General features: G+C 34.4%; 1 protein-coding gene across 1 annotated transcript; it reads right to left on the bottom strand.

Annotated features, from left to right (window-relative positions):
- Positions 1 to 2,744: 2,744 nt before the first annotated feature.
- Positions 2,745 to 13,111, bottom strand: LOC102599103 (long chain acyl-CoA synthetase 6, peroxisomal-like). The gene is made up of 23 exons (XM_006359871.2): positions 12,940 to 13,111; positions 11,489 to 11,549; positions 11,342 to 11,419; positions 11,156 to 11,227; positions 10,993 to 11,074; positions 10,738 to 10,843; positions 10,577 to 10,653; positions 10,105 to 10,149; positions 9,918 to 10,004; positions 9,548 to 9,637; positions 9,382 to 9,461; positions 9,140 to 9,233; positions 7,719 to 7,807; positions 7,544 to 7,632; positions 5,694 to 5,823; positions 5,459 to 5,577; positions 5,256 to 5,379; positions 5,070 to 5,156; positions 4,730 to 4,833; positions 4,560 to 4,645; positions 3,208 to 3,294; positions 3,046 to 3,132; positions 2,745 to 2,960 (listed from the first exon to the last, which is right to left on the bottom strand). The coding sequence occupies exons 1-23, from the start codon at positions 13,064 to 13,066 to the stop codon at positions 2,862 to 2,864; spliced, it is 2,100 nt and encodes a 699-aa protein (XP_006359933.1). The 5' UTR covers positions 13,067 to 13,111; the 3' UTR covers positions 2,745 to 2,861.
- Between the last annotated feature and the right edge of the window lie 1,203 nt (positions 13,112 to 14,314).

Raw genomic sequence — 14,314 nt, 5'->3', positions numbered from 1 at the left:
AGTTTTAAATTTTAAGATAGTTTGGATAATTTTGAACTTCAAAATAATTTGTATAAAGTTTCAAACTTCAAGATAGTGAAATTTTACTTGTCGACTTCAACTTATATAAGCTTTTAATTCTAGGACAGAGTTTTGGAGTTTCACTTGCCACAACTCAACTAGTAAAAATATTGTATAACTCTTTCAATCAAAACTTAAGCAAATAAATGTGTAACAAGCGATGAACTCATATACCAGGGCTCAAATTTGAGACCTTGATTAAGGATAGCAAAATACTTATCGCTCCACCACAACCTTTGACGATATACACAAAATCTTGGCAAGCAGTGTTGACGGTTTAAAAGGTGTACAAATGAACAAATTATTGTGACAAGAACATAATGACAAATACAAATCAAATATACATCTTTTTATAAGAAACAAGCTCAAAGGATATAAGATGACATCGATTAACAAAGGATTCCTAGTCCAATTGATAAAAGTTTGTGTTTTCATTAATAAGGTAAGATTATACATTGAACATAAAATCGTATAAAAACTCATGTGTTAAAATATATACAATCATATAGTAAACACTAAACACGTTAAAAAAAAAAAATCAAATGCACGTACAACTTCTCTTCATAGTGAACTAACTTAATCGATGGACAACAAAATCTATTTTTATCAAGTGGTGCTACCCATAATTATTTACACAAATTCATACTGTATAACTTACATAAATCTCATAGTGTAAATCCTAAATTACCTTCTATCCCTATTATTTTTCTAATTACACAAATCCCACATTTTTAGGCATTTCGGATACATTACATATTTAAGGATCCGAATACATTATGTATCAATCTGTTGCACTTATTAAGGGAAAAAAAGAAAGACTGAAAAATACAAATTAAGATCTCATAGTATCCATCTGTTGCACTAATTAAGGGGGAAAAAAAAAAAACTGAAAATCAAATTAAAATCTCATAAATTGCGCTATTTCATTCCAAATTATTGGCAATAATTCAATCATATAGTGTAACAAACCATAAATTGCAAAAATTAAATTTCTTCTTCTTGTTCATCGTTCTCTCTGTTTCATAAAAACTTTTGTCGAAATTTTGGATAAGCGAGGTGAGTTATGAAGGATACAAAAGTGATGGAATTGTTGTTGGACAAGAGATTTCTTTTGTGAATCTTCAAGTTCATTGAATATCTTTTTGATTTTGATTCAAGATTGTCGAAAATTTTGAAATTCAAAATTTTTCTCTCAGTTCATTGAAGATCCTTTCAGTTTTGATTTAAAATTGTTGAAAATTTCCAGTTTCAAAATTATTCTCCTAGTTCATTGAAGATCCTTTCAATTTTGATTCAAAATTATTGAAAATTTTGAGAAGATACATCATGAAGATTCTTTCAATTTAAATTGATAATTGTTATATTTCTACTAGATACATTAAATAAGAACGTGTAGAACATAAGATTTTAGGTTTGAGATCGATACATTATTGTTTGGTAATTGTTATGTATCAGATACATTTAGTATAAATTTGAATTTACGTATCATAACTAAAAAATTAGTGCATGACACATTATTATTTATGTATCTTATTTTGTTTGAGAAATACTATATTTTAAAATTAAAAAATAAATACATTATACATGTAATTGTTCCAAAATAGCTTCTTTTTTTATTGTGTGATACATAACACAAAGTTTATGTATCAAGTACATTCATATTGAACATGAAATCGAAGATTCAACAACATTAGAGTTATGTATCAATACCTTAAATATGAACATTATACATTGCATAAACAAAGGTTATTGTAGCAGTGATGTATTAGATCAATGATAACACTAACAAAGACTAATTTAAGACTCAAAATAAACGAGATACATTAAAAATCTGTATCTTTGATAGTGATGGCCGTGCAATGGCAAATCCAACTTTTTTCTTCTTTTTTTTTTGACGTTTTTCAACAGTAGATACATTAAAAGAAAATAAATACTTTTCAAGAAAAATTTTCAACGACGATATGATTAACTAAAATTGCAAAGGTTCAATAAGATTTCAATGGGGGCAGGGGGCGGAGGTAATTTTATTTTTATTTTTTAAGATGAAAAAATTAAAAATTAATAATAAAAGAAATCGAAAATTGAAGTGATAGAAAGAAATCTACCTCTTGAATAATTTGAAATCATTAATTAAAAATAAAAAAGATTTGAAATTCAAAAATAGATTAATTGATGTAATTATGGAGAGATTTGTGGCGTGAAAAAAGGAAGGAAAATCATGGGTATGAGATTTCAAATTAATGTATCTGGAAAAGGGGATAATGGAAGGAAAAGAAGGATTTTTGATATTTTTTGAAATGATAGGAAAAATAAGAAAATATGATAATAAATGGTGTGTAGTTAAGTAATTTTTCCTACTATTTACATTATTTATAGCAAATTGAATGACACCGCTTGACATAAGGTGTATCTGCCCCTCAACAAGCTAATTTTGAGAAGAGTTGGTTTGGTAGTCTATATACCAAACCAAACCGCAAACCAGGTCAAGTCGAAATCTAAAAAAAACGACTAATGATTTGGTTTGACTTGGTTTGGTATTGGAATAAAATATCCAATTATACTTTGGTTGGTTTGGTTTTAACTAAAAAAAAAAAACCGATCACACTTGGGTTGGTTTGAAAGCTTTTTAAAATATACATTTATACTAAGCCATAACCATTATCACAAGAGAGTTGCATGTGCAATAATAGATTCTACAGCAGAATATGTTTTACATTCCTTGTCAATATTAACTACTATAGTTACCATTGTGACATGGACAATATTTCAACAGCATAAGATCACAATATTATTATTGCCTTTCACAAGATTTTATCTGGAGAAGAATTGGATGTTGAGAGTTCTGCATACATGTTAGCTATTTCTTTAGCAAAGTATGTTCTTGCTTGTGGCCTTTTTATCTGAAAAAAGGACAAGGAATACAGAAAAAGATTTGAGCAATGGAGACTTTAGCTGGTTGTCTAATAATCTCGAAACAACACTTACCTTGTACGTTGGAGTAAGCAGATCATTCTCCAAAGTAAAAGGCTCAAGCACCAAAGTGATAGCTTTTGCAAATTCGAAACCTCGCAACTGCAAATTGTTTGCCATGAAAAACATGTTGAAAAGACAAGGAACTACATTTCATTGCAGGGGAATTCAAATTACCTGTGCTTCCTTTCCAACGGTATCCATGTCTTTCAATATTGCAGCCTTTGCTCTTGGATCAGTGCAGAGCTGTTTCACGTCTTTATTCTGCTCTCGCCAAGATAAATATAATCACATACAATACTAACAAATACTTATAATTCTCTTCACATTTCAAAACAAATACTTATAACAGATATGATCGTTTGATACCTCGTCCACAACAGAGGAATATTAGTTGGCACAACTAACAGTATTTCCACGTGGATGGCAGCCATTGGCCATAGTACTTAAGGGCTCGAGTGGAGCTTTTCAATTGGTTGGTGTATTATCTTTGTAAGCCAATATATAGAAGTTTGAACACAATTGGAAGGATTGGATTCTGAACAATACAAAAGGAATACACTTATATTCTTGGGTTCCAAGTTTTCATATGTTCACTAAGTTTTTATCTCATAGCATTTACGATCCAGGAACTGAGATCAACATCATTCTAACATCGCTGGATCTGGTGCAAACACGCATCACCTGAACTCTATTGCTCCATACAGGTTTATTCACTGCTTTATTACTTTCGTTTATTTCTTTAACAAGCACATTTAACTGCTAATAACTGGACCTAAAGAGTTAAATCGAGATGTGTGTCCTGGACCTCATTACAAATTCAATTGTACCGTTTTCCCGGTAAACAAAAGTATCAGCCAGATAAAATTGAATTTTCAGATTCCAGATTATGTCTTGAATGGCCTATGCTACACAAGTGAAAACATACTTCTTACATTCCAAATGTCATGTACGATTGCAGAAAGATAAGAAACTAACTAAAGCCAAAATAAGAAGTATGATATTATGATTTCACAAGATGTTAAGAAAGAAAGTTTTGTCGTCGATAAAGTATGGAGTTATTTCTTAAGGAAACATGCTAGATTAGAGGGAAGAGTAAAGAGCAGAGAAGTGAAATACTGAGACAAGACAAATAATCAAAGAGGGATCTTTCCTTTAGTTCTGTAAGGAGGTGAAAAGATAACGGACTTGGTTTGTTCTTTTTCAAGATTTTCTCCCATCTACTCTCAGGACGTGTATATTCCAAGGAGAGGAATCAGTAATGCATATTTTCATCCCTTCATTCACAAATTCATCTTACGTGGGAGACATAAAGAACCCGGTCACCCCTCCTGTTTTACACAGTTAATTGCAGAAGGTAAATGGTCTTTCAGGTTCCCTTATATTTTCTGGTCAGCTTATGTTATGATGAATATTGTTCTGATCTTTCTCATCACTTTCCTTGTATAACAACATAACCAAATAGTGTATAATCTGTGCAGTTTTTCATATGACCAGGTTGAAGATGTAAGAGGATAACAGGGTGTCACCTTGATGCCTTCATTTATAGCCCATGCTTTAAACATGTCTGGGTCCACGCAGACTATGGCTACCAGAGAGGAATTTAGGCTGTCACCTGGCAAAGCAGACAAGAGTACAGTATGTCTTCTAAAGGTGCCATACATATGGGGGGGGGATTCTCTGCGATGCCATATCTTACCATGTATAAAGCACTGTGCAACATACTTGCTCTTTGCATAAACATTCTCAATTTTTTCCGGAGCTACATATTCTCCCTGTGCCAACTTGAAAATATTTTTCTTCCTGCCAACAAATAGCAAAAGATAAAGACTTTCTACAAGCAGCCACTGACCTCCATATACCATGCAACTTCAGTAAAGTGGATTATAGTTACAAAGAAGCAACCTTATTTATTCTCCATGTTCAAGGAACATAAATTAGATTGCAACAAAGGAAGAAAAACTACTTCACAATACCTCTATGAACCCTAAGGATCGTTCTAATAACTCCAAGGCAAGTACTATTAGCTATCCTCTCACCTATCAATTATCTTTAAGCGCCCCCCAGGTAGCCACACTCCAATATCTCCGGTGTGAAGCCATCCATCTTTGTCAATCATTTCTCGCCTGAACAATGTAATTGGATAATTTCAAAATTTAACTTGGACATGTCCCTGCTTATATGCAAACTACAAAAGGGTGAATAAGTTAAAGAAATGCCCTTACGTCTGTACTTCATCCTTGTAGTATCCCTGGAACACTATGGGGCCTCTTACACAAATCTCACCACGGGGATAAGGCTGATCTTCAGATGTATAGTTCATTTCAGGGACATCAACAAGCTTTATTTCTAAAACATGATAACATAATTAGTCCTTGTCCAGTCATAAGACAAATGGAAAAAAGTACTTGCTTGGAGTCGTACTAACCACATGCAGGATTAGGAGACCCCACATGACCAGATAAGATATCACTCTGATCCATGTTACTTATAGTACAGGAAGTTTCGGTCATTCCATACCCTTCTATAACTTGACAACCAAAGCATCTGAACAATAAAACTGCTTAGCTCATTTCACACAATAAAAGTATCTGGTCTCAGTTTATGTTCATAAGTTGATCATAATTGGAGAAATTTGATGAAGTTAAGCATGTTCAACTCACACCCGCAAAAAGTCCATTACATCAGGAGATAATGGTGAAGCTCCTGAGACCATATAGCGAACTCTTCCTCCTAGCCTTGATTTTATTTTGTTGAATACCAATCTATCCCAAAATGGGGATGGATTCTTTCCTGGAAAAGTAAATACGAATCTATATATATCACAGCAAAGAGAGATGTGTTTTCCTTCTCTTCATAAGTTAATCCTACTAGAAATGCAAGGGAGGTTAAACCTACAGAGCTGTTTGGAAGGTCAAGACTATTAATTAAAAATGCACCAAAGGCGCAATCCAACTAAAAAGCATCAAAACTAAAAGCACCCTGACATGAAAGCACAAATTGTTATCTTGCGAGCTAGTTAGAGAAAATATAAGCCACCCCCCATGCCCAACCTCATAAACAAAGACCTTAATACCACCAAATGAGCAGTATTACAGGAACAGAAAGCAGCTTTCCTGTCCGTTAAAGTACTTTACTTTCTCATTTTCCCTTTTCTTAAAATAGTCAACAAGTGAGTCTTCAGTTCACAGCAAAGTTTTCCAAGGAGTTCCCACCTTTTTTTATCCCCTTAAGTAGCTTCCCTGCCCAAACAAAAAGGCACAGGAGTTTGATTCTTCCCCACTTTTCTGTTATTTTTCTTTCCTTTGTTCCCTTGTTTTTCATTTTATTTTATTGAGTATGATGACATGAAATGAGTTTAAATGAAAGTGGGATTCATATGAACGACCCCAACTTGTTTGGGACTAAGGTATTAAAGAGCTGCTTCCAAGGTATTTGAACTTCATACATTTACTCACAAAATCAATGAAGTAGTAAGGGCTAATTTGTATAGAATAACACATCAGCATCAAAACAAAACTTATCAAGAAGCATTATAATTAAAAAAGAACTACCTCACTGGTGTAATTGAGGGCTGAAGCATTCAGTACAATCTGCCTAGATCATAGTGTTTCATTTTTAGAAAGTTGTGGCTATGTCATACTACAAGTGGTTTAACATGAATCCACTGACCTATCACTTCGGTAACAGCTGCTAAATTGATTTCGAGAGATACTAGATGTGGACGGTGGACTTGGTAAAGGGCATAACTCAATCCCAAATCTAGATTGTGAGGGGAGGACTGCCCAAGTCCATATAAGGAGTCAAAATTCACCACATCCCATCCGATGTGAGACTTAACACCCACTTCAGACCCAGGACTGAACATCTGGAGCGTAGACAATTTAATATTGGAGCCCAACATCGGTAAATCATAAATTGGGAAGAGTCTGACTCTGATACCAAGTCCATACAAGGAGTCCAAATTCACCATATCCCACTAATGTGAGACTTAACACAAATAGTTGTTGAAGCCTCATCTTCAGCTGACACAGGGCCAAACCCATGCAAGCACATGTAGCATACTGTTGAAACTCTTACCAAATTTAATAGTCCAAATCCATGAGAAATGAAAAAATTACCAGTCCTAAGTTAGAACATGCAGTAATCATGTTTCGAGAAATTTCACACAACCGAAACACATTTTTGTCAGCTTTAATCAGTATTATCTGTGTAATGCTGCTGCACTGTCCAAAGCTAACTGAAAAAGGTTCTTGTCACTTCACATAATGAAAAAATGTTTCTTGTCAGTTGTGAGACAATTAGCAATTCAACAGGATATTAAACATATGTTAGAACATAATAGAAAAAAAGCGTATCTTAACTTCCGTATGCACCGATCTCCATACTAATAGACCTCTATGGGACAATCTTAAATCCTAAAGAAACATTATATGATGCAACCAAGATAAATAGAGATCCAAGATGCACAGGTGCGTCCATCTATTACTCGATAGAGGTAAAGTTACCTCACCATTAAAAATTGCCTGCTTCTTAGCATTATAAGCAGCATTAAATATCCTCTCTCTCAGAGAACCAGATGTCTTCACAACATTCATAATGCTGCAAAAGGAAACATCTAAGTTAATGGAGGATCACATAAAATTAAAATTACAACGAATAGCAAATCAGCATCAACAGTCAATTACCTGGCATATAATCTATTGTATAACCGAGGAACGCTGCAAAAGATGGTGGGCCTTAATACAGCCATATCATCCACTAGTTTCAGATTATCCTGAATGCATAGTAAAGTTAAACAAAGTATATCCTTAGAGAAGTGTGAAGACATTGCTTAGAATATTGTAGACAATTGATCCTCAAGACTTACTATTTTTTATCCAAATAATATCTCCAAAATGTCATTATGCAAAAAATAAAACCTCTTACCTTTAGGAGGTGCACATTTTCCCTCCATCAACTTAAGTTTATAACTTGCCCTTAATAATTTTGTGAAAAATCTTCCCCCTTGAAAGTAGAAACACAAATACAGCCCTTACTTCATTTCTTTACATTTCCCTTTTTGTTTTTCTCCTTTTTCACCACTTTCATAATACCAAGCTACTTCACTGGGCACGGTGAACAAGACAAAAGGAGAAATAAAAAGAGAAAAAATTAGACAACAGGGTGGAAAAGAATAAGGACAAGGACGGATGTGGATATTCAGGTGAAGAAGAAACAAAAGTAGCAGTAACCAGCAGGGAAGTTAATGGAAAGTTGTTGTTGGCAAAGAAGCAAGAGGAAGATGAAGGGAAGGCCTTAAAAGGATATGATCAGGCAGGGGGAAGAGTAAGACATAGAGTTATTGCAACAGGAAAGGGGAGATTGGGACAAGGAGGAGAAGGATAGGGGAATTCACTTTCTGGTGCAATGGTGGTAGAAGGAAAGAAGAACAAAACAACAGAGACGAAAAGGGAAAAATAAACTAAACAAGTTCAGAATAAAAGAAAAAAATTAAGATACATAGAATTTCTATTTTCCCCGAGGGATACTTGCAACAGCATGCCCAAATGGAGAGTCCAAAAACTTTAAAAAGTTTGAGGAGGAAATGCTATAAAGTTTAATTAAAGCTGGTAACTCCCGACTTCATTAAGGTTTAAGGGGCTTTATTTTCCTTTACTTTTATAGTCCTATTTCTTTGATTTCACAAGTATGCAGTATTCCTTAAGAAGGAATTCAGAAATTAGAAACAAAAAGGAGCAGAAAGGATGACAAAGGGCAAACTAAGTAGCAAATATCATGATCAGTAAAAATGAAATGAATCTATAACAAGCAATTCACGTTATCTATATAAGTTAAATCTCTTGCACAGTGATATCATTGACTTACAACCTACAAATTCACATATTTATTCCAGCAATGAACAGCTTTATGCTTTTCCAATATCCTCCAATGGTTGTATTAGTTGTATTTCATGTTTTCAAGCCATTGTTTGAAAAAATTAAGTCACAAAAATTACATACAGATTTGGACGAATCCAAGCTAGAATAATCCTTAGACTTGACAGATAGGGTTCATGAAAGGACTGCTAAAAGAAAATCCAGAAAGTACTCTATGTTAAGTCTCATACTCCCTGATAGAATCCAGAAGCTCCTCCAAAATAGACCAGCAATACTTGGGTAGCCCTCTCAAATATATGTGCCAGCGGAAGATATGAGATGTAACTATTAAATTTAAGATAAAAGTTTCAGAAAAATCTACAGTTTTCATTAGAAAGTTTCAACTGAATGTAAGAGATGTTTAGCTCCTGAACTTTCAATAAAAAAAGTGATTCATGCAGATATTTGGGCTATTATAATCACTAGTACTCACATATCTGAAGAGTATAGATTGATGCCAATACTCGTACCAGCAACATTTGCAATCAGGTTTCCATGGGTCAAAACAGCACCCTATCAGTTAGATAAAAGAAATGCAATTTGCTTCAGTTCTAGAAAGCAATAACATTTAGAATTGAGTATATAATATTCTGCTGTACCTTTGGGGTCCCAGTTGTACCACTCGTATAGCATATCGTAGCTACAGTCTCAGGTCTTGGTGGGCAAAATGGCTGAAGATTGCTGAGACCCTGAAAGAAAATCATTAACTAATACTATGAAACCTTAACAATCAAGTAGTGAAGTACAAATACATTAGTAGGCATTTTCAGTGCTACTAGTGAAATTACACTTATAGATATATCTCTTGCAACTCCACCCATGTCATTAACTGAGATATGTGAAAGATCATATGCAGCACAAAGCTACCATACGTACTATGTTCACATCTCTGCATCTTCTCATTCCTACTAGGCACAAAATCTAAAACGCTCATACCATAAAAATACAACTTCGAGTATATATAATCACCTGACTAAGTAGTGTTGAATATGATATGATCTCCACCCCAGATGACGGTGGAAGCGATGGACTTATCCCATCTACTGCTCCAACTACCTACACCATACCCAAGCCAGATGAGGACAGATGAATTGCAGATCGGCAACATCATAGTTATGCACCACTTCAATCACCATAAAGGGACAGCGTTGCATACCACAATTAAATGCAGCGAAGGAATCTCCGATATGAAGCTAAGCAACTGCAATTTGAAGAGCAATACCATAAATAAGAACCTCAACAGTGGCCTTAAGGAAAGCAGTGTAGAGAAGAGAAAGGTCTATCACATACATCTCTTTCTATTTCCCTGCATTTAAAGTTTGCCAAATTCCAGGATGTTGATGTTTTTTAAGTTTTTTAAAATATATAATCCACCTATGAGGTGGAAAGTTAGGCTCTTTTATTAAATCAATGGTCAGGAAGAACATAAACAAAATATGGCCAGTAGAAAGTAGATCCAAAACATCAGATTCTCAATCCAAATGCGACAATTATAGCAAGTAAACAGTGTTCCAATATTCTGTCTGCAAATGAACAGTTAACCTCAAAAACGGTCTAAAGCCTATATCGGTAACTGCCTGATTCTTCCACTTCCATGTCACCTCAACAGAACTTGCAAGAAAACTCACATGATTTAATGTTTCTGGCACACAAAATATAGCTTCAATTGCTGCATGGTTTGCAATATATTTTACAGCTTCTGGACCTACAAATTTTATGGCTTAGGAGTTTTAGCAACATTGGCAAGATATTAAATGATTTTTTTTTTTGATAATGTCTGCAGACCAACCAAGAGTATCGTATAAAGGAACAGAAATAAATGAATACGCAGAGCAGGCATGGTCGACTATCAGCCATTCTGACCGGTTGATAAAATATAAACCAACACAAGATCCCTGTCAAGAAGCGAAGGAATCAAAATGATCAGTATATAAACAGAAAATATTCACTTCCTTTAGTTTTTCCTAAAAATGAGAAGAAGTAAATTTAGAAAGAGAACAGAAAGCGTTCCAAATTGGCTTAAGAAGTTGATAAAGTAAGTTGCCTTTGGTATCTGATGACAAACTAGTGCAGAACCTATTGCTGACCGTGCAGTATCTGCCTCCTTGTATGTCATCCATTTGTACCTGTAGAGTATGTTACATTGGATAAGCATGCCTTGAAGATAAATCATAAGCTCAATTACAGGCTTCCAGTGGCTAACATACTCTCCTACTGTTCCATCTTCTTGAACTCGTGATCCTAAGTAATTGCAGTCTGGAAATGCCTCAACCGATCGCCTAATCAGGCAAACAAATCAAAACAAAAAAGATGAAAAACAATTCAAATTGTGGTGAATTTTCTTGAAAATAAAAGGAAAATGGGGAGTCAATCAGGCAAGTTTGGTTGCTCACACAAAATTATCATGTAAGGTACCAATTTCAGGATGATCTGCAAATCTACTAATAAGCTTCACCGGAGAGCGAGCAGATCTGGATTTAAAATAATTAGAGCTCAGTAGTGTGTCGAATACATGAAGAGTTTGAACTAACTGTTCTGACCTGTACACATTACATTTTCCTGTCTTCAGTTCCTCAGGGAGCGCATTACTAAATCCTTGCTCTGGTGACAGTTCAATAATTAGCAAAGAAACCAATGGAGGGGAGATAGATAGATAGAGAAACAGAAAATAGGGTAGTCTGATCACCAAGTAATAAGCTGAAACAAACATGCTAGCAATGAGTAAAATGGAGGTCAGACCAACATGTAGAGGAATAGTGTAATACGAAATCAGTAAGTCCAACGAATAGCTGGACATTCAACTTCCGTTATCAGGCTGCATGCAGATGTTCTCCAAATTTATACCTGGTATGGATCTAGTATGATCTAAGGAAGCAAAGTAAGATGTAAACTACTTTTGAAGGACCATTTGCTATCTATTTAGTTTTGTTTGGCTTGGGGACGGGGAAGCTCTTTAGCTTTCCCTAGGGAGTTGGAGAAGCAAGACTAGGTACCAAGATATCTGGGATAACAGTTGGAATTATCCAGATATAGCAGTATCTCCTTTTTCAACGCTGCCTAATTGACAAAAAGAGGAGAATTTAACCAAAGACAAGCTAGGTAGATGCCAGGCATGGTTGTATAGGTCAGCTTGCCTCATGTCCTAAATGACAAACCAAACAACAATTATTAGGAGAAAGGGAACTCTTCATAGTTGGCACTACAAAGAATACATAAAGCTTTTGGTGAATCTTTGGTTTGTTTTTGAGTCTCTATCTCAGGTAGCAAACATGCAAAGGATCATTTTCTTCAAGACTCATAGTGCTACTCATTATCTCCTCCATTCACAGACACTTCGATTCAGCCCTGATAATGATCAAGTACATTGGTTGGAAATGTGTATCTTCTGATCATCCATGTTCACCCCCCAAATCTACACAGCTGTAGAACAAATCGAACCTGCATATGTTGAATTCGGACTTTATGTAGATCAGCCTAAAAAGATTGGCACATTGTAAACTGCCTAAATCCTGATTATGTTTGTGGATGATTTGAGACTCAATACAATACACAATTGGCCTATTGATGTTAGGCTCTCTCTACAACTACAAACCAACCTTCCTTTCCCATTTTGTTGAGCTATTCGAAGAGACCTTGGTAATTGGTGGAAGTGAAAGTTGATCTCAGATTTAAACACGGATACAACTCATGCTAAACATGGAGTTGAAGAGTATGTGTATGTCAATCTCAACTAAAGATTGCATTTTTTTTTGTTATATCCAAATCTTTTAGTGATTAATTTGATCTTATAGTATATACGGAGATTTAGCTTGTTTTATTTTCCCCATATATAGTCAGTTAGTTACACAAGAGAAGAGAGGTGCACCTGAAGAACTATATATCTTCTTTTTTTTCTTCTCTTTTCAGTTGAATGCTACTTAAGAAATTGAATTTTCAAAGAATGTATATACAACTGCATTCTCATTTTAAAAAAGTGGGTGAGTAAGAATACCGGAGAAGAACTCGCCGGCGGCATTTCTACGGCGGAGAAGTGACGGCTGCTCTTGATCGACGGCGGCGGCGGTGGAAGTGAGGTGGTTGCGAATAGTTCGAAAACGACGTTCAGCTTCGGAATCCATCAGTTGAAACGACGTCACTGTGATGGTATTGTTTTGCCACCTAAATTCAACTACAAATGCATGTTACTGTTACATAAGGAATGACATCAATGTGCAACTTCAATACACTACACAAGTGTAAATATAATACTAGTTATTTTAATTGTAATTTAAAGTTTGTTGTTGTAATCCTTTAAAATTTATTTGATCAAAGGTTATGTGTCAAAATAATATGACATTCCTATCTCAATCAAAGGTCAATAAAAATGTGTCACATGTATAAGTGGTATGTTTCTACTTATCAAATATCGTCATGTCACTTAAATTTAATTGACCGTAAGAAACTTATTCTTATCACTACTCCTTCAGTATGTCATCACTCAAATTTGATTGGCCGAAGGGAAGCATGTTCTCATCATAACTTTTCTGTTCTATAACTATAAATAGGGGTCGTCATAATTCAGAAATCACACCAAAATTCTGTCAAGAAGCCAGAGAAAACTTGTGGATCAAACGTCACAGATTTCTCTACAAGAGTCGTTGAATTTATATTTGAAAAGACGAGACGAATCAGTAGACACAAATTTTATTGTTTACTAGCACGTCCAATGAGACCAAATTTGTCTTTCATCTCCTCTCTCAATACAAATCAAATCTTTGAATTTGAAGCCGCAAAATCGCAAAGGTGGAAGAATGATCAGTACTTCAAGTCTCGTCTTTGAGTTTCATCAAGTTAGGGGTGTGCACTATTTGGATTAAACCGAAAAACCAAACCAAATCAAACCGAATTATAATTTGGATTGGTTTTTTGGATTTTTGGTTTGGTTTTGGATTTATAAGTTACTTTGTTTGGTTTTTTGGTTTGGTTTCGGATTTAGAAAAATGAAAACCGAAAAACCGAAAAAAACCGAATATATATATATATATATAAATAGATTAATAATTACACATATAATATTTAGGTTTACTATGTAGGCCGTAGGGTACTAATAATTCAGTATTGTTGTAATATTTAGGCCCATATCAAATTATTGCCATCCTATTTCACTAAATTTTAGGCATTAGGTTTTACATTATAACTATAAATATCACATATTACTTGCACTTTCATGACAAAAAAATTAGTAGTACTAGAATTAGTACTTTTCCTTATATGAAATTTTTATTTTTTAAGCATGCAAATATAACTTTGATTATGTTATTAATTAGTTATGAAATAAGTTATAACCGAATAGCCAAACCGAAAAAAACCAAACCGAAAAGAGAAAA

Source organism: Solanum tuberosum, unplaced genomic scaffold (assembly GCF_000226075.1).
Source record: "Solanum tuberosum cultivar DM 1-3 516 R44 unplaced genomic scaffold, SolTub_3.0 scf00309, whole genome shotgun sequence".
Classification (NCBI taxonomy): Eukaryota; Viridiplantae; Streptophyta; class Magnoliopsida; order Solanales; family Solanaceae; genus Solanum; species Solanum tuberosum.
The sequence above is the reverse complement of the archived record's forward strand: the minus strand, read 5'-3'. Positions and strand labels throughout refer to the sequence as shown.

What these genes read in the sequence shown, in the direction of transcription:
- LOC102599103 (XM_006359871.2), bottom strand. Translation starts at nt 13,066, where the DNA reads ATGGATTCCGAAGCTGAACGTCGTTTTCGAACTATTCGCAACCACCTC. An exon ending in TCCTTTATACGATACTCTTG is followed by an intron (nt 10,654 to 10,737) that starts GTTGGTCTGCAG and finishes TAAAATTTGTAG; the next exon opens with GTCCAGAAGCTGTAAAATAT. An exon ending in GTAATGGACTTTTTGCGGGT is followed by an intron (nt 5,578 to 5,693) that starts GTGAGTTGAACA and finishes TTTATTGTTCAG; the next exon opens with ATGCTTTGGTTGTCAAGTTA.